Source organism: Castor canadensis, chromosome 1 (assembly GCF_047511655.1).
Source record: "Castor canadensis chromosome 1, mCasCan1.hap1v2, whole genome shotgun sequence".
In the NCBI taxonomy this organism is placed as follows: domain Eukaryota; kingdom Metazoa; phylum Chordata; class Mammalia; order Rodentia; family Castoridae; genus Castor; species Castor canadensis.
Window position 1 is genome coordinate 206,017,200 of NC_133386.1, and position 24,978 is coordinate 206,042,177.

The window sequence follows — 24,978 nt, forward strand, 5'->3', positions numbered from 1 at the left end:
GCTGAGGATGGGTGGGCCTGGGAGCTGGGTGACCGTCTCTGTGTCACTGCTGTGAATGCACACAGCTTGCCTTTCATGCCATATCCAGCCCTTTTTTGTGGTCTCCTTCCTTCCCCACTGTTAGTAACCACCTTACGCTCCACAGCCCTCCAGGGAAAGCTGCTCTGGGTGCCTGCGTGGGAGGGGGAGCTGCCTGCAGGGTGCTAAGGCTTTCAGGGCATGTGGCTTTCCTGGGGCCCCAATGTCTCTATTGAGGCCTTTGTAGTCACATTTTATAAACTCCTGCTTGAAAATGGAACACTTATTTTTAGCTTGCCCAGATGGCAGGCTCCAAGGCCAAGGAAGGCTGCTGCCGCTCCATGCCTCTGGCTTTATGTAAAGTTCAAAGCGGTGGGTCTGAACCCTGTGACTCCTTGTCTCATCCTTCACTTGCTCAGCTGTTTTCCTGTATCATTGGGAGTGCGGGGGGGGGGGGGAGGTGGAACGGAAGCTAGGGGAGAAAAACATGGTGATGGGTCAGGAACCAGACCACTGAGTATCGGAGCTGGTTGTGGCTGACTTGTGCCATGAAGCTCACCGCATGTGGAGATTTCACAAGAGGACCTGGAAGGACAGAGTCCACAGGGAGGACTCAGTCTTCAGCAAAGCCTGTTCCAACTGCCCGTGGGCCACGGGGTTGGCATCTTTCGCTGAGCCTTAGTTTTCTCATCTGTAAGGATTCTTGTGAGAATTAAAGCAGATGCCACATGGAAGCCACGGTGTCCTCTCTCTGAGACCCAGGGTTCCCTAGGGCTGGCTCTGCATCCCAGGTGAGGGAGTAAGCTTTCCCTTTCCACAGTCCTGAGCTGATTCAGAGGAGGAACCCTCTTTCGTACCCTCCTGGACCTCCATCCACCCTCCATGAGTGAATCTGGAGGGGGACGGGCAGAGGGAGTGTCCCTGTCATCAGAGCAGAGTCTGTCTTAGTGGCACTTCCCAAGGCACCAGTGGGTTCTCACCTACAGATGGACGTAGCCAGGGAGGCTGACAAACTGTGGTTCTCCCACTTGCTGTGGACCTTGGCAAGACTTGGTTTTTTGCATCTGTAAAATGGGGCTCTTCTCAGTTTCTACCCCAAGGCTATTAGACACCCTTATGTTGACACATGCCAACATAAGCTGGTATCTGTCTTATGCTGAGTGCACCTCCTGCTGTCTGGGTTCTGGAGAACATGCTTTTGCACTCGTTTTGTACAGTGGCAGTGCGGCTTGCCTTCTAGAAGCACCAGGACAGGGGTGCTGGCCATCAGAAGCAGGTGGCTTCTGAGTCATCTGCATAGTCTGTAACTTGGCTGTGTCTCTGATCTGCATCTCATATAGGTCCCAGTGCCCAACTGCCTGTCTCCCGGTGGCCATCTGACCCAGTGGTTGCAGGCAGTGCTCTGCTTCATCTTTTGACTCTGACCCCTTAGCATGTCCTTTCAGCAGAGGCAGCGGTGGCCCCTCCCTGACCCCCCACACCCCCCAGTTCCCAATTACTGGGTGTATGCATTGCCTGACACTACAATCTGTATATCCAGTCGACTCCTAGCCTGGGGTCCTGTGAGGTTACTAAGGGCGGGGGGCAGTGTTCAGATCTGAGTAGCTCCTGGCTTCCTTGAGCTGTGTGTCGCAGGACAACTCAAGGTCGTGTCAATGACCTAGCATGTGGTACTTCCTCTGGAAGTACCAGTGGGCTGCTGGCCAGGGTACCCCCCCGCCACCCCCAGCACTCACTCCTGCAGCAGAGTGCTGGCTTCTGATGTGCTACCTGCGTCCCACTCTCACCTAGTCACCTGACGCTAGAGGCCGCTCAGGGGAGTGTGGCTTTGAACATTCAGGAGCAGAGCCTGCCAGCACTGACACAAGAATTAGACTGATGGATTTCTTACACCGCTTTTCTTTTAAAAGGAAGACAGTTGTGTGGCCTCAATCACTAACCATGAATATTTTGTGTATTTTTAACAAAACGTGGAAAGGATGACCGCTGCTGACCTCCGTAAGCATTCTCGGCAGGTACCATTGGGAGGCGACAGAGCACAGGACAGAAAGGGCTCTAGCAAAGGCACCTTCCTTTCCATGGAAATTCTCAAGCGTGTATTTGAAATGAAAATACTGAGAGTGGTGTGGTAGAGAGCACTTTTAATGGAAAATTAATTGATAACACAATCTCGTTTCAATGTTTGTTTTATTTGTAACTTGAACGACTGTGCATATTCCACAGTCTTCCGATGAGGAAGGGCTAGGTCTTCTCAACAGTTCATTCCTCGAATCATTCTTTTCTTTACGTTGTGCATTGATATGGGCTTCTCAGTTCAGAAAACAAGGCACTAGAACTATTTTATCAGCTACATTGATACATTGAAGATATATTTATCCTTTCATTAATATACAGCATTTGAGTACAATATGGTTTTATGCAGATCAGGTTCAAAACACCCAAGGCACACACTTTGTTTTTTTCCTTTTTTTTCTTTTCTGTGTTTATTTGAAGGCTCATATTAAAGTTTCAGAATTGCTATGAACAAAGAGTTCCAGAGTAGAAGCAATGAACAGTGGTTGTTATAATTTTAAACATAAAACAGTAAAGACGGAGATGTACACCCGTGTTACAGGGAGCAGAAAGAAACAAAATCACGACACAGCGTGGATTGAAAGGGGAGGTGATCGATCGGCTCTGCGAAGTCTGGGAAAGTGCTTGGAGATGATTGGGTTCCCCACAAAGCAGGCAGCCCCAGATGCATGCCCTGCACGGCCACTCAGCCCCCGAGGCGCCCCCACCGTGTGGACATGGTATCTACACGTACAGAAACACATTCTAGGTCACTGGTTGTTAAAATGCCTTGAATAAAGTTCAAGTAAAAGAAAAAAATCTTCCAGTCATTTTTTCCCCTAACAAGATGATAAACTAATACTCATGTCAGAAAAGGGTCTGAAAGAAACCACTGGGCGTGAAGTTGGGAGGAGGGTTAAGGTTTGGGAGAACTATTAGAAGGTAAGGCAGGGAAGCAAACTACAAACAAGAGGGATTGACTTCTTCATGAGTGGGAACACAGTGGCTGCTGTTCAGATGGAGGATGTGCCAAAGTAGAAGAAAGTGCTTAGAAACTAAGGGCCATTTTCCACTGAGGAGGCCAAAGAGGCTTAGTGTGTTAAGTTTAAAACAGCTTCCCTAAAGCACGAGGGATAGCCCAAGACTTCTGCCGCAGTTCTTTGCCAAAAGACACAATCTCTCTTGCTCCAGACATCGGTAGGTTGCCTGCTTCTGAAGACACTGTCAGGTTATGTCATCCCAAGAGGCTGCCCAGCTGTGGAACGTCCATGGCCTGTGGTTAGAAGGCTTTCTGCTGGGGCATGGGGTGGGGCAGTTCTCTTCCCAGGAAAGAGATCCAAGCATGGCTCGGCCTTTAGGGCGTCCCTGCTCCCACCCTAAAACAAAAGGGAAAGCCAGGCCTCAGCCCCATGCTCACAGGAGTGGTCACAGAAGCCAATTTAGACATTTTGCACAATTCTGAAGTAGAATACAGATTTCCAGGTAGGCACAGAATACTTAGGAAGCGGAAGCAAGGCAGATTAGCTCAATGGAAGGGAGGATACTGTCTGGTCAGTTTTCCAGAGGTAAACATGACGTCTCAAGTATCCGGCATCTGACTGCAAGCTTGGCAGCCTGGTGTGTTTAATTCAGATAGCTTTCACTGTTGCAATCAACCACAGCCTCAGTGCACGAGCATATTTATTTTACAGTCATTTTGGTTGCCATACAAGAGGTTTAAGGACTGGGAGAAAGTGCAAATTACAGGAGCTTTTTATTTAATAAAATCTAAAAAGAATAAAAGCACAAAGGTAACACAACATAGATAATGTGAACGTGTCATTACACAAACTGTAGTGTGAAACAGTATTTAAAACCAAAAATTGTTAATGGGAAAGTCAATATTTGTGGCCCACACACAAAAAAAAGTCATTGCCAGATCAACTGGAGAATGTTTGCCTGTTCAATAATTCAGAAAAAAAGTCACCGTTTTATTAACTAAGGTACCACAAATAATTATTATTTAAAGTTCAGTAAATCAACAGTCACACTGAGTCATTTTTATATTGTATGAATTAACTAAAATGTGCACAGACACCCTGGAGAAGGTATCTTGGCAGGTATTGAGAATTTCCATCTTGAGAGATTTTGGTTTGTATACACAATATTACAGAAACTAGGCATGTAAATGCAGTTTATTTAAATTACAGTATATAACAAAAGTTGATCTTAAAACCTGGAGTAATATTAACATGATCCTTGTATGAGCAGTTTAACATTTGTTCCACCATTAAAGAGGGTCCTGGGGTAGGGCCTGGTCCTGACATGTCCCAAAGGGGGAGAACAGTGGGCGGCGATTGAACAAGGGGCTATTGCTTTCTTAGCAAAATCATCCAGTAGAGCTAGAGAGGAGTCATCTTGACAACATGTGTTTATTTTATTGGCCAGTGCAGGTTCTGATAGGTCCTTCTACTTTCCTATGACGAGACGCTACAAAGACAAGCTATGTTATCAGCTCCTGAGCTTCTGGTCAGCTTGCCGTGGTTAGTGGCATGTGGCTTGAAGTCTAAGAGAGGGAGGAAGTAGCTGCTGTCACTGGCCGCCTAGGTTCAGTGGACCCAGAGCTGCCAGGTCTCCTGTCTAGCATCCTGTCTGGCACTGAGCATAGAGGTAATGCCAACTGTAGGCAAAGAAAGAAAGCCTGGTGGAGTGACGCGCTTAGGATAATTTGTAAAATTGCCCAATGGAAGACAGATTAGTGGTGGAACCACTGTTTTCACATTTTGTGAAATACTGGGCAGCCTCAGCAGGCAGCTAGCTAGGATGTCTTGGTTTGGAATTTCTCTAGAGTAAGACTCATTCACCTCCTGGTGGAAAAACTGAAAGTACACAGAGCAAAGCGCCTTAATAGTGAATTGATTTCCCATTGGATCAGATCATTCAAATAGAAGATTGACCTACAAAAGGTGTGGAACAGAATAAGGTCCCAAGACTTGGTTTCCAAATCAAGGGTGTGTGTGTGTGTGTGTGTGTGTGTGTGTGTGTGTGTGTGTGTGGTGTTTTGTTTTTCTTTTTTGGAGAAACTGCTGCATTGTGAGTTGTAACTACTTTTCAAGAAAGAATTGTCCTTCAATGATGAAGTTCTAGCAAAGGTAGAAAATGTAACACAGCTCTGCTGGTTCAGATGCGTCCAATAAGGTTGATTTAAAAAGGTCGTACTGTATAATTATTCCACGGAAATAGTATCATTAAATCACAAAAGTTTTGTTTCTTTAACTTTCTAGCACTGAAGTGGCACAAAGGCTGCCTAATAGACCAGCCACTTCTTTTTCTTAAAATATTGTGCTTATAAACTATCTGTACACCTATTAACTTGCAGTAAAGAAAGAGGTTTTAAATTGCTAATTTTACGTGTTCATTCTAGAGTTGTTCCAGACCTCACCAGACACACGGTCGTGAGCATAAAGAAAAAAGAAAAAAAAATCATGTTTTATAATTAGAGATGGGCTGGGCTAGATCTGAAATCATAATAAAACCAAACACCTGACATTCACGTCTCCTCCAAATGTGGGAGAATGTGCGGGAAACCTGACTGGATGTTTTGCAGCCTGCGTGCAATTGGTGACCTCCCTTAGACACTAGACATATCCTTTCAGGAGGGAGGGACTCCAGGGGCAAGAAGGGGACTTAGGCAGCCCGGCCAGAGGGCAAGGCTGTGGTCCAGAAACTCTCCTGCCTTTTCTGCATGCACCCGTGCTTCCCCTGCATCCTGTGCCCCACTTTCTGTTCTCCACCCTGGGTCCTGTCCACACTCTCTGCCCCCAGGGTCCTCTGAGACCCTGTTGTACTGTTAAGACAAGCTGGTGGAATTCCCGGAGACCCGAGAGAAGGGGGAAAGGCCCCTAATTTCCACCTTCCCTGGCCTCTGAGAGCCAAAGGGCCATCTCAGTAGGGATGCTCACCCTTGGCCAGGCTGAGACGGAGGTCCTGGCACCCCACCAGCTCCCAGTGAAGACATCGGCTCATCTGTGGCAGCAGGTGCTCACCACAAGCCATGTGTCGTCTTGGTCTTCATGTCAGCATGGATGCTCACCTGCTCTAATCTGTGCAGAGCTCAACAGACCTACAATGAAAAGGAATTTGGAGAGGCAGAGGCCCCCCGTCTCTCCCTCCTGCATAGATGCTCCTGGCAGACAACTGCTCTTGTCCTGGAGAGGCTGTGGGCCCAGGCAGCTGCACACTGGCTGGTTCCATGGACAAGCCTCCCTCCTCCTTGGGATCGTGACTTTGTGCTTTGACTAACTCCATGTGACATCTGTTTGGCCACCTTGGAATTGTGTATTCGATTTGTGGGAATCAAGCAAGCAAGCAAGCAAGCACAGCTGGGCACGATCCTGTTTAAACGCCCACCACAGCCAAAGAACCATGGATCATATCACAGGAGGCAGGCAAAGGACTGCGCAGGAGAGAGCGCTTCTCCACCTTTCCGGCCTGGGAGGGCACAGACAAGCCTGTCTAGGAGCATCTCATTGCAAGCAAAGAGCAAGAGAGAGACAGGAGCAAGTGAGCATCAGGCGTCCTCCCAGAGGCCACAGGACTGAGGAAAGGCCAGGTTCCGAGGCCTGGGGCGGAGAGAGCTGCCCAGAGAGCAGAAGAGGGAGGTCTCAGGAGGTATCTGGAATATATCAGTGTCTGCCTACAAGAGCAAGGATCCCGCGTGTAATCAACGGGAGCCTCTGGGACCTGGCAAAATGAGGTCACCTACATGCTGGGAGGCAGGCTGGGACACTTTCCACATTAGAAAAAAACCCCTCCCCATCCCCTGTTGGACAAAAGTTGCCCAAGAAACCCACATGGAGAGCTGGGGATTTGAAGGCCTTGGCTTGGCCACACCATGGACGCTCTCAGCACTTCTTTGGGTACCGGGAGACAAACCCACAGAACGGGATTGGTGCTCACAGACGCTGCTTGGCCATCAAATGTTTTAGCATAAGCTCATCTCTACTTATAACAAGAAGTCTGTGAAGGTAAAGAGCGGCCATCCTTATCTGTCCAGCAGCTGTTTCAAGGCCCTTTCTATGTTCATTCTGTGCCCAACTCGCGTCACCCCGAGATCTATCAGGTCTTCCTTCTGGAGGTTTGGTAAATGGCTGCCATCAATCTCATTGTCCATGAAGGTCTCTTTGTGTTCGCCCAAGTTCAGACTTTCCAGCCAATCTGCCACATCTGGTTTAGTCCACAGGTGGACAGGTTTAGTTGTAAAAGGCTTATTTGAGATTGGCTGTTGGAGTATTGAGGGAGATGGTGACCTGCTGCGTCCTGCTGGGTTCAAGCCAAATAGGTCCCCTGCAGAGGACTGGCTTGGAAGGCTAAAGACGTCTGAGAGTGTGGGAGAAGGAGAGGCGGCGGCGGCAGACAGAGGGGTGGGCAGAACCTCTTTGCTCATCTCTGTTGGTGAGACCACAGGGCTTGGGGCACGTCTTGTTCCTGAGGTCCTACTTTCATAGTCAGGGGGCCGGCTCTGCAGGGTGATGGGCTGGGAGGTACCAGGACGGACAGTGAAGGTGACTGTCGTGCTCCGTGTACCTGAGACGGTGCTCATGACCTCCGGGCTTCTGAAACAGTAACAGAGAAAAACCATTACAGCCTGGTCACTGGGGAGGGTGGGGAGACACCAAGCCACACCAGAGCATCTGCACTGGCAGTGAGCAAATGACTGCCATGCCAGGATGGCAGGGGGAGGAGCAGGAGGCAGAGAGGCCTCAGAGATACCACAGCACACCAAGCCAGCCCACTCATCTGACCGAAGGCTGGGAGGGGCTGCAAGGACCTGCCTGTGCTGGGAGGACTAGGGCAGGTGGAGGGTATCCACTCAGGTAGGGCATGAAGACGACCAGAATGAGCCGATGGCCCTAGCTGGAGTGTGCCTGGGACAGCACCCATTTCTCTGGAGCAGGTGATGTGCTCCTGTCCCAGCAGGTGGAGGACATGCACCTTTGCTTGGCAGGGCTCTGCGTTTGGCTTTAAGTCCTTAGTTTTCAGACAAAGAGCACGGCTGGCCCTGCTTCCCTATGTGGACGCCTCCTGGCTATGCAGGCACTCAGGGTCAGAGGACATTCTTCCCAGTCTCAGAGGACAAGTAGCAGTTTGCCATCCTCAGTGTGTTCTGAGCTAACCTCACAAGAGTGTCTGCTTCACGAGGGACCCTGTCCAACACTGGTCAGATGAGTCAGGTATGCTGATGGACCCTTCCCCGCTGTGGAAACTCACTTGCAGGACACGCTGTCCTTACCAGAAGCACATGTTGAAACACCCCATCGTCCAGTGATGCCTCCTGCCCTTCTCACTCTGGCTGGGCAGGTGAAGCTCTCAGAGCTGGGAGGGAAAGGCTTGACTCTCCCAGGTCTCACCTCCTCCAGCCCTTGGGGAGGAGGGTCATTCGGTGCGGGGAAGCCCCTGTTCTCATGGAGGTGGTCTTTTTATGAAATGCACCCTTCCAGGCCCCTGGCAACCTTTCTAGCCACAACTCAGGACAGTCCTTGCTCTGCTGTCCCCAAACTGCAGCCAAGGATGTTCTACCACCTCTGTGGCCACTCATACCAGTAGTGAAAGCAGGTGTGTCTCTTGCCTCCCGGGCTTACGCTTACGTTAATGTGGCTACCTCACCTCCCCAACTTCTGGAAAGGCCCATCCTGCCACAGTTTCCTATCCCTTCAGGATCTGGCTCGAGAGATGTCTGCTGGAGTCCCGGCTTTGTCAAATACCAGCTTACGTGTGGGTTCAGCCCACAAGTCTCCATGTCTTCTGCATAACCTGGGCTCCTTACTCTCCCATGTCTCACAAGAACCACCAAGCTCAGACAGTCGAAATAAGGAGGGTGGTCTAGTGTTAGTTAGGATGAGGACCTTCGGCAAGAGGGGAAGGCATCATGTAGGAGCGCACGAGTCAATCGGGCTACGCTTTCCCCTGAGCTGCCTGTGTGGTGACTGTGCCATGGCCTGGTGCTGACCTGCATGTGGTGGTGCTGGGAGCTACCTGGTTGCTCGTCGAGCCCACGAAACAGAGCCTCATCCACCCTCTAAGGGGCAGCAGCTGCTCTGGAACAAGTAGTGTTCAGCAGTGTTCTTGATCGTCATCACCTGCTGTGGAAAGACCCAGCCGTCCCTGGCTGGGCTTGTGTTTGGGAAGGAAGGGCTCTGCAGGCAGCTGTGCCTATCAGGAGGTGGCCCAGGGGGCTCCTTGGCGGACAGTTGGGGCAAGGAGAGTGGCACACAGGAGATACACGCATCTTGGCAGGCAGGTGGCACTTACTTCTGTTCAGCACGACCCTCTTCTGCAAACACCCGCCATGGGAGCAAATGGAAATGACAATGGAGTGATTGAGACAACACTGCAAAATTAATTAAAAAGCAAGAAAACAGCAGCTTCCTAAAAGGAGGGGATGAAAGCAGAGGTACAGACCCTGGCCAAGTCTTTGTCCATGCCAGTCCCTTCCTGGCAGGCCATCATCGGCCCAGAGCCTGGAAAGTCACCATGAGCCTCCCTTGCACAGCTAGCAGGGAGTCCACCCCTGCCTTCTTTGGCTTGGGATATTGTGAAGCACTTAAGGAAGCCAGGATGGCGGCTCTGAAAGAATGCCAGCCTCTGCCTGAAGCCCCTGAGAATCAGCTTGCTGCTAGTTCCCTAACTCAGGTCCCGGGGCCGTGTTTCCCTTCTGCAGCTCAGAAAGGATAAATTGACACTTCTACTGAGGAAGGCTGCCCCAGGGACCAGGGCTGTGCTTCAAGTCTGCACTTTGAGATGACAGGCAGCCCAGCAGCGGACCCCTGGGGGCATCAGACTTGGCTATGTGGTTTGGGGCTGGCTAGTACCCACCTGGTGTAGCAACAGAAGAGGGTAAGTTGGGGAGCTGGAGCAGCTGAGTGAAGGCCTGGCTGACTGGCCCACCCTGCATCTTCCCAGGAGCCCGATTCCCTCCCAGTGAATCACACCGATATGATTCACTGGATCCTCCTGCGTGCACAGGTCATTATGTTGCTAGGCAACCACTGGGCTGCCAGGCGGAACACACAGGAATCTGTTGCCCTGATTTAGAACAGACACACACGCTTACAAACACCCCCACTTGGATGATCACCCTCGTCTGCCTTTTGAGTCAAACCCATATACAAACTTAAGAATTAGGAAAACCAGCCCAAGAGGGAGCGAGCCACTCAGAGATGTGATGCTTTTCACCAGGCGGGGGTGTCAGTGGAGGGGTGGGAGGTGTAGGGACCTTCTGAGCTTGCAGACTCAGTTTGGTCCTTGAGCAGCAGTGTGGGGCACAGGCGCTGAGGGCGCAGGACTCCTTGGGCTTGGGCTCATCCTTTTCCTCATGGGCCCAGTACTGGTGCTGGGGGCCGAGCCCTTTCATCAGGAACTCTCTTTTGCACCAGGCTCACCAATATGCTTCAGCTACTGTCAGACTTTAGTTAGGAGCCCTGTCATGCAAGGCACTCACTTCCAACTGCTTTATTACTCAGTTCTGCCTTCACAGCACTCCCATGATTGGGGCATTGGAAAGAGACTTGGGAGCACTGAATTGTCAGCTCATCTGCCCCAGGCCTGAGGTGTTGGGATTGGCGTCAGCACTGCTTTCTTGTACCATGCTCGTGTCACCCCACCTTTTGGCAGCTAGGAACCCCTGGTGTTTCCAGATCCTCAGGTCCCTCAATCACTCATGGGCTCTGAGCACCATGAAAGACCCTGCCTGGCCCAGAATAGGGGTACAGTAAATTACTTGACTGAATGGTTGATGGGTCTTAGGCCCATTTCCCAGTTGAGGAAGTGAGGTGCCAGACCTGGGAGGGGCTGCTTGGGATCAGCAGTTATTCAGGCTTCCTGCCAGGAGCGCATACCTCAGCAGGTCAACAGGAGCCTGGCTTTCAGGGAGAAAGGCTCACCGTGAGTGTTCTTGTTAAGTGAGGGAGAAGAGAAAGAGACTCCAGACTCACTGCCAGGTACTGAGCAAGGAACGGTGTTCTTGCCAGACTAGAGCCCCTTCACTATCAGGGTACGGGAGATGCCAGGGCCTCACTACGTACTGAGTGCCACCCACTGACACCGACTCCTGGCTCAGTGAGTGAGTGAGGTGCTGAAGCCACCGGGGCAGGGCTGAGAGTATGAGATGCCATTATGCAGCTCCTCTCCTCCAGTCACTTTAGGAGTCTGGTCGGGGACCAGCTGGTCCGAGAGAATTTTTACACAACCCACACTGATCTGTCTTAGAATCCAAAGGCTGTTGGGATAGCACTATAGAGCGGGCCAAGAGCTGGGAGCACTGAAAAGGGGGTGTGTACGCTGCAGTCAGTGGCCACAGGGGCCTCAGGTGGGTGGCGGGGGCCTAAGAGCTGGCCAGAACGCACTACCCCCTGGCAGGCAGCCAGAACCCCTTCCGGGGGGCCTCTGGGACCTGGACTTCCATGGGATGATTCTTGTTTCCCAAGCTCATCCGTCCATTCTGGACCTGCCACAGAGGGCTATGGATCCAGAGGGCACCCAGCCTGTACCAGGCCCCTGGTGGAAGCCACAGGGATCCCCACATGCATGCACTCACTGCTCTGTTCCTGCCACAGACAGAATGCAAAGCTGACCTTTCCCATCAAGTGCTGATAAAGAACAACAGATTTATCTTATTTTAAAAATGATGCCTGGTGTTTGTCAATTATACCTCAGTAAATCTGAGGAAATGATGCCTGGATTTTCTGGGCTTTGGCCAGCTTGTTGGGGGTCAGTGCACATTACTCCAGCCGTCTGGGTTGTTTCCTGGTCTCTGAGGCACCTACTTGTCTCCAGTGCACAGCCCTCCCCTCCCTTGTCTTGAACTTGGATCTTTAAAGCACCCTTCTGGTGTAACCATATCACACAGCAGCTGCGGTCATAACAAGCCTCCATAAGCCCTCTAATGGCCTCAGGGTTCAAGCCTGTGGCCTGCACATGACTTGCCCCTCAGCCTGGCCCTGCTCAGCCCTCCCATCTATCCTGGTCCCTTTGGCTTGGCGCATTTGGAGAGTTTTCTGACCCCAGCTTTGCCCTCCCAGCTCCCGTGCCTGGTGCTCTGCTTCCGGGGTCTGCACAGAGGGTTTCTGTGTGTAACGCAGGTCGCTCTGATGTCACTTCCTCAGAGTGCCAGCTCTGCTCTGCATGCGGTCACTCTCACCTTACTTCCTTTGCAGCACTTTGCATCCTTTCATTGTGTCTTTTGTTAGCATTTATTTATTGTCCATTTCCCACTGAAAGAATTTGAGCTTCCCAAGGGAAGGAGGAGTGTTGTTTTGATGAGTGATAAAGCCTGTGCTCAGCATGGGCCTGACACGTAGGGGTGACCAATAGCCATTTGCTGAATGCGTGACTGATGACCAAAGATGCCCAGTCTTGGAGGACCCCAGCATCCTCCTGATGTCCTCCTTGTGTCTCCCCTCCCTCAAGCGTGGTACCCAGTTCATGCAAAGCGGCAACTTGAACTCCCAGCCAGTGGACTCAGGACACCATCTGCCTGGCTGTGGCTCCAAGCACAAGGACTGTGTCCAGTTGGCCTCTCAGGTCTGATCCTGCAAAGCGTGTTTGTACCCAGACACATAACACCCAGGTACCCTGCTCATTGGTCCACAGAACAGCAAGAGTACCACTCACGCACAGCATCTCCAGTGAGAGAATCATGATCACCGGTAGATTCCCGAAGGCCTCTGAAGTAAAAGGTGTGCAGATGAAGGACATTTGATGGTTGCTGACAGTGCCTTTCACACTCATCCCAGTGTGAGAGCAGAGGGCTGTGGTGGGCACCAACAGACATCCTGTGGGCTCTGCTCCTGGGGAAGGGCAGAGCTGCACAGCACTGGACTCCATCCTAGAGTCTACCTAGCGGTACTGATGGGGGTGGGAGGAGAAGCCTGTGGCTTAGTGGCTGATGCCCTTGTGTTTTCCTTTTTTTGTGGCACTGAGGTTTGAACTCAGGGCCTCATGTTTGCTACGCAGGCACTCTACCACTTGAACCTCTCTGCCAGTTCTTTTTTGTATTGGGTATTTTTGAGATAGGGTCTCATGAATTATTTTCCCAGGCTGGCCTTGAATTGCAGTCCTCCTGATCTCTGCCTCCCAAGTAGCTAGGATTATAGGCGTGAACTGTCACCTGGCTGATGCCCTGGTTTTTGCCTAGAGCACAAGCCAGTGACTTTCAGTGTAGATCCCTCCCTTTCAGGCATCCTTCCTTCACTTTGATGAGCTTACTTCCTGGCATAATCAGGCCACATGGCCCTGAACTGCCTGGTGGCTCCAGTCTTGGCAGGGTTTTCAGATCAGGCTCAAGAGATGCCTCTAACGTAATGTACTAGAGAAAAATTACCCAACTATCTTCCTTTTGACAACGTATTTGTAATCAAGACATCTCCAAATTCCACATCACCCCTGATTTTGGGGAACAGCTTTGAGAAGCAGAAACTTAGTCTCAGTTGAAGTTAAATCAAACATATCCAAGAAAGCCAGGATCTAGGCATCTAACTTTCTACCTCTTCCCTGGGTCCTATCCTGGTTCTAACAAGATGTGAAAAGAACAGTTTCCCTCAGCTGTAGACAAAGAATCTAAGGGTGAAAGTAGTTTTATTTAAAGGGGTCAAGTTCAGCCAAGCTTTCTGCCCACTTGCTGAACAATTGAGGAACAACTCTGAAAGTCATCCCCTTCATGGTGATTGAACCTTGTTTCTGTGGAAATAGGATTTTTGCACCAGTGCTTGTCTGTCATTCAGAAAGCACGGCCTGTTTTCAATTTTCCCTAGAAAAACTCATTTCAAATTTTTCCTTAGTAGGAATTCCCTCCATCCAATTTCGGGCCTCATTTTGCTCAGGGCCATTCACAGCTCTTAATTTTTAGATGCATTTAAAAGTAGTAGTGAGACGCCCAGGCTGGGTATATCCTGAGTGGGTAACCCCAGGCCTGTCAGTGAAGTGGTGGAAAGGTATGTACCAGAAATGTGTGTGAGTGCGTGGAATGCTGCTGGCTCTGAAGAAGCATCGTGACCCCGGGCCAGAGGGAAGCTTGGTCACCTCATTTATCCCGCAGGACCTTCTGGTGCCTGTGTGTACTGCTGCTCAAGCTCAGGTCCTCAGTGTGTCTTGTGATTCCAGCTCACTTCTGCAAGGACCTTGTCCCCGGCCTAATGTGGTGTGATCCTCAGATTAGAAAAGGAAGGTCAGAGTTGGGTGCCTAGTTTAGTGCCTGAAGTCAATGACCTTCACCTCTGCCCTCTGGGCTATCCTGTTCCTTATGAAACTCCCTTAGCTGGGAGTAGGAAAGACTGGACATGGCTCTGGGTGCTCAGTAGTGCTGGTGATGTCACACCTAGTGATTGCACTTGCCCAGCAGCAGCTTCGCGATACCCAGGAGCTCCAGGTCACTGCCTGGGAGCAGGCCTGTGTCCTCCCTTACCTCAGACTCACAGCTGTGCATTAGATGGTTGCCCCTCCCTTCCAAGGCAGCCTGGCTGCAGCGAGGGGCAGGACTGAAGCCCAGCCGGCTCCCTAGGTGGTGGTCTGGTTCTGCACCTTTCAGCTGTGTGCTCTTGCCTCCTGTCCTTCCTTCATGGCTCTGAACTCCAGGTTCCCATCTGTGCCATGGGAATCATTAAGGGCCCTGCTGGTGGTGCCCAAAGCAGCTGCTTCATGGGTGTCAGCTAATGTTCTCAGTGTGAAGTGACTTGGGTTGTGAACAACAGAAGGCTGGAAGGTGGCAGTTCTTGGCCACTAAGCATGGGTCCCAACTACCATCTTGAAGAAGTCTATCAAGACCCTGCCAGATGATGGCTTTTCTAAGACCCTCCCTGCCTGACAGCCACTTAGAGAAGTGCAGAGGCCCCAGACACCGGTGTAGGGTGGAGCCTTGCTTTGCTATGCTTGTCTACCTGGAAAACGACTGGAAGAGGTGAGCTCTCCAATTGCTATTCAGACAGGCCCCATGGGGACACACTTGGGGATCCTGGCTTGGGGCAGGTGGCCCCCCTTTGCCTAGCAGTGTTTCTGCAGCCCTGGAGTCATTTTCTTTGGGTGCCTTCTTTCCTCCAGACAGTGCTAATGAGGGGAAGCAAGAGGCTGGAAGTGTCTCCCAAGTCCCGATTCTGGCTCCTGCTGACCTTGCACATGAGAAACACCCTGCTCCCCAGCTGTCATAACATCACCTGCCCACGTGAAGTGTGTTGTAAAATGTGGACCACTATGCTGAAGTACTTTAATTGTTCCTTTCATACAATGTAATGTAAAGAGCTGTGTTACTACACAATGGAAAAGGGCAAAATGAGTCAGTTTTTAAGGGTTCCTTGAGACTTTTGGGTGTATCATATTTTCAGGTGTGTATGTGCATGCATCTGCCAAAACCGGGGAATTTCTAAATAATTTCCCTTACTTAGCGGAGGAGTGCAGGGGGAGTGCGCTGGGCACAAAGAGTTTCTCTCCACCTGGAGTAGCGGGGGCTTGCTAACAGTGGGATCACTGCTTCTCTACCACGGCTGCCAGTCGATACTCCTCTGAGGAGTAGTGGGAACCAGCCAAGTAACTTATTTGCACGCACACTGAAAGGTAACTGGGAAAATTGTGGCTCTCAGCCTGCATCTCAAGACCCAAATGCGGGGTGATGACACTGATTAATGGACTTGGTTGTTTGAATCAGATGCCTGCCTAGTGGGAGAATGAAGATAGACTTCATTAGTCAAAATGATGAAACCTGAGATCAACTGTCAGCGGGAGAAACTGTAGAACACCTGCCTGGGGAGCGGTGAGATGGTGCCTGTCCGTCACGGGAAGGGGGAGAGCAGAGCCACAGCAGGGCTTGGTAGGCACCATCCCAAAGTTGCACGAGTCGAGGGGCCGTTCTAGGGCACGGCTGCACACTCAGCCGTCTGGTTGGGTTTACAAATGATTCTTCATATTTTACCTCTTAAACCCTGCCTGGTGCCATGAGTTGCCGGCTGAGACAACTGGAGGCTTTTCCTTTGTGACGACTGCCCTGGAGTAGGGTGGGGTGGCAAAGAGGCACGTGTTTCACTGTGAATTCACCAGTAAAGCCATGACCTGGTGCCTCCTTATCCCTCAGACCCACTGGTGATGGAGGGAGGGAGGTCCTCCACCTCCGTACCCACATGGGCTACCCTCACCAACCCCTGGTTGGTGTGGCTACTCTCCCGCAACTGCCTTGAAGCTCATTTGGGCTTTGATGAGACTCTGCCTGCCCTTGAGATGGTCCTGGCAAAGAGCTGAAGGGCACAGAGCAGAGGTGGCGTCCCTCAGGCAGCCACGGTGGGCGTGGCTTTGTGCAGCCTTGTTTCGTTATGAGTCTTTAGGAGGCATGCCACATGCTGCCAGGGGTGCCTGCGGCCTTGACTGCTGTCCTGGGGTCCAGGAGGGTGACAAAAGAAGCGCAGTTATGGCCTAATGGGTGCGGCCAACGCAGAGGCATACGAATCCCCTCTTCTCATCTGCTGGGGTTGCTCTATGGGCCTTTCCCAGTCAGGACTGGACAACATGTGCCCAAGCGAACCGCAAACTTACCTGGGAGCAAGGCTGGCAGACTTGGCTCCTGCCGGTGACTCCAGTCCTTCCCCTGGCTTTGCTGATTTCTCTCTGTTCATTTGCTGCAGGATTGAGTTCAATTCACTAATGACATTTGCCTTTGGCCCTGAGAGAATTGGGCTTTTGACCTCTGTGATGTCACCCCACAACTTGGAGGTCCTTGGCTGGATGACTTTCGCCATCCCAGACTGGGCACTGCCCGGCGGGGGTGGGGGTGCAGGTGGGGGGATGACAAAGCCATCTGCGTCCTCTTCTAGGAGCGCGTCTTGATAAAGTGCATTGCTTTTGTGAATTATGGGCTTCATTTTTGGCTTTGGAGGTACTGGGGGCTTGTCAACCACAAATGCTTGCCCGTCTGCATAGACTGTGCAGGTGTCCACACTTTCCCCGCCTTCGGAAGACAGGGTGGAGATGCTGGACACTGTGGAGATAGTGCTGGTCGTCTCGAGATGGTGGTCGCTGCTACTCCGACTGTCCACCTCCTCAATCCCGGAGTCGGTGACGGCGTCGAAACTCTCCGGGGGTGGCAGGAACGAGGTGGGCAGACAGTTTGAAAGGCCGGCTGGCTTCTTACCGTCTGCGGAGTTGGCTGGCTGGCTGGAGTTCAACGACGGGGACTGAGGGGTGTCGTTCTTCTTCTGTTTGACCAAGTCCGTGAGAGCGGGGACAGAAGCAGCACGGTCATCAGGGATATCAAAACTATTTGCAAATTCCAGGGGAGGAGGCAATGGCTCTGTAAAAATAAATTCCTCGTCCAAGTCCACGGATGCCAGAGGGGGAGGAGGGATGCGGAATGGCAAAATCACCGCCTCTTCCATGGAGCCTGCCGCCACAATGGTCCTGCCGGGTGCGGCGGGCTCGGGGGCAGCGGAGATCTGTAAAGCACCTTCGGTTTCGGAAACACCTTCTGGCACCGCGGAGGGCAAGTGTTCTGGCTTCATGTCCATGTCCTCTGTCTCCTCCTCTTCCTCCAGGGGGCCAACCGCCTTGGCAGCGTCCACATGTACCATCAGCAGGCCAGCCGACTTCTGCTGTGCTGTGTCCACAATATTGATCAACATGTTTTTCTTGTCCTCACCTCTCCGGTCCTTGCCCAGGTCCGTTTCATACTTGTTCTCTGTTTCCTGCCGCCGCAGAGGCCCCCGGGTATTCTGCCTGGTGACCGGAGGGAAGCCAGTATCCACGCTGGGCCGCATTTTGGTATCAATGTAGAGAGGCTTGTTGAGGTCAGCCTTTGGGGCCTCCCCCTTTGGCCCCTGCTGGGACTCCTTCATGGCTCTGTCCCTTGCCGAGAGTGCCAGGGCCAGTGGGGAGCTGGGATCAAGCAGCCGCCCTGTGAGTGGATGGACGTAATTTTCAGGGCTGGTTGTGCCACTGCTCTTGGGGGGTGCTGCCGGGCTGCTCTCGGGCCCCTTGGCCTTCGATGTGGAATTCAGGGGCCTCCCGGCCTCCCCCTGAGCACTGGCCTCACCACCACCCATGAAGTGATTCTCTGGCTCCCTAGGTGTTGCGCCTGGTGTGGGTGACACCGGCGGCTCGATGTCATCCTCATCACCAAACCCGCCCTCTTCGGGGAACTTGGAGGACCGCATCCGGGGGGCGGGTGGGCCCAGACCCACGTCTTCATCTCCCAGGTCTGTGGAGAGGAAGGCTGGGGAGTTCCTCCTGGCTTCCAGCCGCTTCTCCCGGTCGCGGACAGCCCCAGCGATGGCGGCAGCGAAAGGGCTGCTGACAGTTAGGCTGTCATCGGGTCGCAGCTGGCCTGGCTGCTCTGTGGCCTGGGGGTCTATCTCCACGCTGCTGCCCTGACTGCTCTTGCCACTGCTGCTGGTTGAGGGCTCCTTGACAATGATGGTTGGGATGGGGATTGAGCACGTCTTCTCGGGACTGTCCTCCACGTTGGACTGCTTCACCAGCATGCCCTTCCGCCTGGCTGGCTTGGCAGGGACGTAGACAGCTTTGCTCGCGATCTTCCCTACCTCCGAGTACGGGTTCTCGGGCATCTGGCCTCGCTTGTTGCGGAAGGTGGCCTGGGGGGCGGCATTCCGGCTGTAGAGGTCTTCGGAGTCCAGGGAGTAGCGGTCCAGCTCTCTCCTGTAGAACATCCCTTTCTCCCGCATCATGGTGGCCACCGTGTCCGACCTGGTGGCTGGGGATACCTTGGCAGCAGAATTCTGATTGAACGCGGGTTTAATAGTCCCGTAGACTCTTGGAGTCGGGGACTTGGGGCAGTTGTAGGTGGTAGGGGAAGGTGGTGGGGGAGATGGAGGCACAGACTGAGGTGGAGGGGGGATGTCCTCGGAGGTGTCAGGCATGGACAGGCTTCTGGTGAACTTTAGCATCGGAGGGGCCAGAAACTGTCGCTCTTCCTCCGTTATTCCTGTGAGCAGAAAAGAGGCTGCTGTAAGTTACAGCAATAGCCAAAACCCCACTAAGGGCTTTAGGATTGTGCAACACACTACAGCTCCACAAACTCACAAACTCAGACAACGCACAAGTGTTATGAAACACAGCACAAACCACAATGCTATGTTAGTGATGTGGCCAAAAATCAGAAAGGAAAGGAAGGAAAGGGGCAGGGGGTGCCGTGAGCATGTGCAGGGGACTGTCCTACAGGGCATGTATGAGTCCTTTGTGAGGCCAGGCACCGTGCGGCTCTCCAGGCCACACCTTGGTTGCCTGATCTCGTGGCTGCATGTGCACATGTGTGTGTGTGCATGTTAGTGTGTGCATTTGTGATGAGGGTATCCGTCTATGCACTGTTCAGATATGGCTAGGGCCCCTGGAGGCCTGAGGCTGTCACCTACCCATCAGAGGGCAAAGGGCAGAAGGGCTGCAGGTGCTGCATGTGGCCTGGGGAGTGCTCGTACGGCCCGGTTGGTATACAGTACCAGAGGCTCTGCTGCTGTTCACCTGGCATCTGAGTACTGTTGTTCCTTCCTAGGTACCAGGCAGACCTGCACCCATCAGCAGAGCTGTCTGGTGGTGGGCCTGAGTGTGTAGAGGCACTGGTATCCTTGGGATGTTCTCTTCCAAGGTACCTTGGGCTATTTTGTCGTCTGACATGTTTAGGCCATACTGAGGGCTCTATGTACATTGGACTCCCTGGGCCCTTGGTAAGATGGTCGTGAGGTGGCTGGCTCAGAGGAAGTCCACTGTAGTTTGGAACATGCTTGTGAGGGAAGTGAGTCCCTAACCCTTCAACCAAAGGCTCCAGTCCAAACTAGGAGCGGGATCCTGAGCAAAATTTCAGCAGTGCACTTGGTGAGGCCATGCTGGGTCATCACAGAAGTTCTACAGCTGGTCCTGTCTAGGACCCTCTGGAGCAGTGCCTCAGGGTGGGGAGGTTATCATGAGTAACTAGGGTCCAAGTTCAGCTGACTTGACACAAGGTCAAAGCCATGTTGACTAATAGAATCACGTGGGCGCTGAACGTGATTGAGGGCATGGCAGAGGCCTGGGCCTATGGTGGTCTGAGCATTCTCTGGGTGTGTTGAGTGGTGTGATTGCAGACTGCATGACAGAATCTAAGACACGGACACAGAGCAGCACACACACGATAGATGCCAAGGACCAGGTCTCACACTGGGGGCATGCAGGTTTCTCAAAGAGGCAGCAAAATGAATTACTTGAAATAAAAAAAAAAAAAAAGTTCCTAGGACAAACTACAGTCAGTTATTTCAATGAAAACTTCCATTCGATAAGGGTATTCCAAATTTAACATACTCCTTGTGGGAGGACAATTTGGCATCGCAAAGATGAGTTGCTAAAGGAGTTCCTGGTTGACCATTCACTACAAGTGTGTGCCTACCAGTTACACTCCCAAGGAGTAATAATTTAAGAATACACCTTATAAACTGGGATACATTCAGATTACAGATTCCAAACTGGAAGGATTCACTAACCTGATAGAAAGATTCTGCTGTCTGACAGGAGGAAATCAATTGTCATTAACCAGTAAAGATCCAGAGGTACAACATGGCGTGTATGCAGCTCTGCCAGTGGCCCCAGTGCGCCAGGAGTGGGCAAGCTTTACGGCAGCAGACACCACCATGGTCACTTGCTGCTTAGTTGCTGCCTACTGCCTTCTCAAACCAGAACAGATACGCCCTGCCTCCAGCAGCATTGCCAGGAGGCATTTCCAGAACACGTACAACTGTGTTTCCTGGACTGACCAGCAAGGCCAGAGACCAGGGCAGCAGCTGTACACTCCCTTCTTCTTACGTGGCAAGGCGCCACTGTCCTGCAGTGGCCTTGGCTTCTAGGATAGTTGTACACAGTAAAGACTGCACTGGCATCTCTCTCAAGGGACTGTCACGAGGGGTCAGGTTTACTCTGGCCTGTCCCAGAGTCAGTGGGAATAACCAGGAAGTTAGCGAGGAAGGCAAGCCACTTTCTACAACACACAGTGCACTGTTTCATTAGTGTCAAGAACCTGACCCAGCCACCCGGAGAAGTATGTCCCTTGAGCTCATCCTACGAAACAGGGACCGTAGGGAGTCCATTTGCTCTGCCTGCTGTTCCTGCCCACCCCACCTTCCTTCCTGGCATATGGCTCTTTCACCCCACTGGTATTATCACAAATAACCTGGCTTTAAGATTGCTGAAACCATCCTGGGTTTCATTCCCATCAGATGAGGAAGGTTTCGTACTCTCCCATGTTCAAATGGCTACTTGGTGGGTGGGGCTGGGTACCTGCCCTCTGGTGGGGAGTGGCTAGGGCACGGATGCAAAGGCACCCGTGGGGGCCAGAGTCCAGAGCTCCTGAGGGCTTTGAGGGCTGCACTTGAAAGCCAAGGGGCAACTTCTTCGGGTGAGGGTCACGCTTCTTACCTATCGATTTCTGCCTTCGCATCGTACCTCGAGGGAGGCCCAGAAATGGGCCTTTTGGGCTCCCGGGAACAGTGGGCGTCATCACAGCGATCCCTTGGCGTTCGTACACAGACTACAAAGCAGAGAGCTGGGGTGAGACATGGCCCTGGCATCCCCTACCCCTGGTGGCGGGCAAAGAACCACAGGAAGCTGTGGGCACAGCAGGCTGCTCAGGAGCAGTTTAAAGTCTCCAGTGATGCAGCCGAGGTGCCGCCCTCCCCACCCTCCCTTTATCCTGGATGGCATAAAATGCCACCATGCCCTGCTCTGGGGACACCATTCACTAGACCAGCTGGACAGATGAATGTCTGAGAGATCAGGGCCAGGACAGATGTCCTCTGGGAAGGAACAGGGCAGTGGGTCAGTAGGGTTTGGCCTGGCCTGCATCCAGGCTCCCTTACTCGCCTGGTGACTTTGGCCAAGTCTTCAGCAGGAGCCTTTGTTATTCCTGCACAGCCTCTGCTGAGCCTGCTCTCAACTCTGGCGCCCGTGCTGCTTTGTCTGTAAGACTGAGTGCTGGCCAGCTGTGCTCCGCAGATGCGGACGCTTGCTGGAAACATGTTTATGTGGACACTTAGGACCCCCGCATGGGGACAGGCTCACCCAGGCTCTGCAGTCTCTGTCTGTCTCTCTCTGTAGCCTGAAGCTGAGGAATGGAGGTGGGATCCTGACCCTTGGGAGGTCAAGGGCACCTGTCCCATGGGGCCAGTTGGGTTGGGGAGTCTTTGGGACAAGGTGGACCGTGTGGGTGCAGCGAGGGATCAGGTGTCGCCTCTGTGGAGCTGTAGGGGTGAGGAGCCTGAAGTGGGCACTTTAATTTCGATCATTAGCAATGGCTTGTTTTAATGCATATTGCATACAAGTCTTACTAGGTCTGTGGTACTTGTAGGTGCTATTGTTTAAAAGGCTGGATTAAACTGAGTCAGTTGGAACTGAGGAAAAGAAAACAAAGCGAAGCTGTAGGAACAGCTAATGCTGAGACCTGGTACCAGGCACGAGGAGGAACACCACAGGCAGTGGCCAGAAACGATGCAAAGCAAGCCAGGGGTCCTGGAGGCCCCTTGCCCTGGACTTGCCCCGGGGGGCCATGGAGCATCATTTGCCTCTTCCTTACGGGGATGGTCCTGATGGCCTTGGGCTGCAGGCCCAACAAGGGCACTTGGTGCCTTGGGCACATCATGAAGCCTGAGTAGGTTGAGGAAGCTCCTGTTCTGCAGGTGTCGTCACCCAGTCTCACAGCATTGACCAGATGCCTGCAGAAGACTTTGGCATGCTGTGCTGGCTGGACCGGCCTCTTCCACCCGGGAGTGGTTCTGTGCGCTAGGCAGATGAGGCGCCCACGTCCCTGTCTGCGACACATTCTCAAGGTCCCTTATGTCGTGGTTTGCGCATGGAGCACATGGAGGGGTGCCCTCAAGGGTTGGGGTTGAGTGCCTGAGTCGAGGCTGAGGTGGTGGGGCAAATGAGTGGTGAGGCCTAGACTTCAGCTGGTCTGTGTCCTCTACTGTGGTCTGCACTGGGCCAGGGTGTTCATCCTGGTCATTTGGATTTGGGCTCCGAGCCCTGTCATATCTGTCATGTCATGTCTGTCCTCCTGTCAGGTCACCTGAGGTCCCCAACCCCAGTACTCACATTCATATCCGAGACTGCTGGGAAGCACCGGCTGGTGGGCCGCTGCTTGATGGTCGCCACTCTTGACTCCACAGCCACGTTCTCCGCAGTCCGGGAGGGCTTGGAGGCCGGGACTATCTCTTCTGGTTTATCTGCAACACACCAGAGGATTGAAGTGGCCCACTGAGGCCAGAAGGGCTGTCTGAGTTAGGAGGATGCGGAAAAGTAGTGCAGCTCCAGCGCCTGGACTTGCAGGCAGGCGTAGCATGTGGGGTGCATCCACTAGGGCACCCCTGTTTCCCCAGACCTTGCCAGCCTGGGGGTGCACATGGGTGGAGATGGTGGTAGAAGACCTCAGCAACTCTGTCCCTCTGCAAGTGCTGTGCCACCCAGGGCTCTGGAATGCTTTGACATTTCTTCAAAAGGGTCACTTCAGTCTTAGGAGCAGGATTCATTATTGATAGTGTTAACCAGCTTTTAGATTATTTTATTTATATTTAAATTTTTTTGGTGATACTGGGATTTGAACTCACAACCTCCTACTTGGTAGGCAGGCACTTTCATCACTTGAGCCATGCCTCAGCCCTTTTCTGCTTTATTTTTCTGGTAGAGTTTTGCATTTTTGCCCCTCCTAACCCTCATGATCCCTCCTAACCACACTTTCCATGTAGTTGGGGTCACAGGTGCGTACCACGATGTTTGGTTTGTTTGTCTGTTTTTTTATTTGTCTTTGTGGGACTGGGGTTTGAACTCAGGGCTTCATACTTGCAAATCAGGTGCTCTACCGCTTGAGCTACACCTCCAGTCCCAAGCCCGGTTTATCGATTGAGATGAGGTTTCGCTAACTTTTTTCTGGGGCTGGCCTTAAAATGTGACCCTCCCGATTTCCACCTCTTGGCTGCCATGCTGGCTATTTTACTTTTTGAGACAGGGTCTTGCTGTATAACACAGGCTGGTCTAGAACTCATTATGTAGCCCAGGTGGCCTCGAACGTATGACGGTCCTGCTTCCGCCTCAAATGCAGGGGTTATAGTTCTGCACTCACCACACCTGGTTCAACTGTTTGAATTTAAAAAGAGACCCCAAAATGTGGTTCCTTTTTGTAACTAAATGCAGTTCCAGGACAGGGACTCTTTACCTAGAGGTAGGACATGGAGAGTGAGTGTTTAGGCAGTGGGGCAGGGTGCACAGGAGCTCCAGGCCTCCTGTGAGTGCATGCACCTAGGGAAGCTTCCACTTACTCAAAAGAAAGCCAGAGGCTTAAGTGACCCTTAGAAATTTAAAAAAAAGTTCTAAAAAAGGAAATTTAAAATAACTTTCTTTTTGGTGGCCCTGGGATTTGAACTCAGGGCCTCACACTTGCTAGGCAGGTGCTCTACCACTTGAGCCACTCTGCCAGCCCCTTTTTGTGTTGGGTACTTTTGAGATAGGGTCTTGTGAACTACTTGCCAGATCTCTGCCTCCTGAGTAGCTAGGATTACAGGTGTGAGCCACCTGGCTCAGACAACTTTCTTTAAACTTGAAAATTGAAGCACGTCCTAGAAGATCCTAATGCCTGGCTCTGTCTGAGATCTGACATAAAGGTCCGTCTAGGGCTGTGAGAACACGGAGACCCCACAGAGCCAGATCCTCTTGTTCCCGTGTGGACTGACTGGCCCCAGCTCTGCTTCCTGCAAGATGCTTAGAGTCAGGATGCAGCCCGAGTGGAGCTGTGCCTGTGGGCACGACCTGTACTGGACCCTTTAAGGTGCAGGAGAAGCAGGCCACCTGGAACATTCTGTCCACAAGCCCAAGGCCTTGTAGGAACCCTAGGGAGCCTGGTGGCTCCCCGCAAAGTGAGTACTGGGTGAGGAG

At 52.2% G+C, this 24,978-nt stretch overlaps 1 protein-coding gene across 5 annotated transcripts in view; it reads right to left on the reverse strand.

Annotated features, from left to right (window-relative positions):
* Positions 1-2,188: 2,188 nt before the first annotated feature.
* Positions 2,189-24,978, reverse strand: part of Shank2 (SH3 and multiple ankyrin repeat domains 2) — a 505,735-nt gene continuing 482,945 nt past the window's right edge. For 3 of the 5 annotated variants that reach the window (XM_074050915.1, XM_074050933.1, XM_074050936.1), the window contains 5 exons: positions 23,146-23,276; positions 21,475-21,586; positions 20,547-20,567; positions 16,621-19,021; positions 2,189-7,664 (listed from right to left, as the gene is read on the reverse strand). In XM_074050915.1, coding sequence (XP_073907016.1) covers positions 7,094-7,664; positions 16,621-19,021; positions 20,547-20,567; positions 21,475-21,586; positions 23,146-23,276 — 3,236 coding nt within the window. In that variant the 3' untranslated portion in view covers positions 2,189-7,093. The remainder of the gene's footprint in view (positions 7,665-16,620; positions 19,022-20,546; positions 20,568-21,474; positions 21,587-23,145; positions 23,277-24,978) is intronic. The other 2 variants (XM_074050929.1, XM_074050919.1) reach the window with 2 other exon arrangements.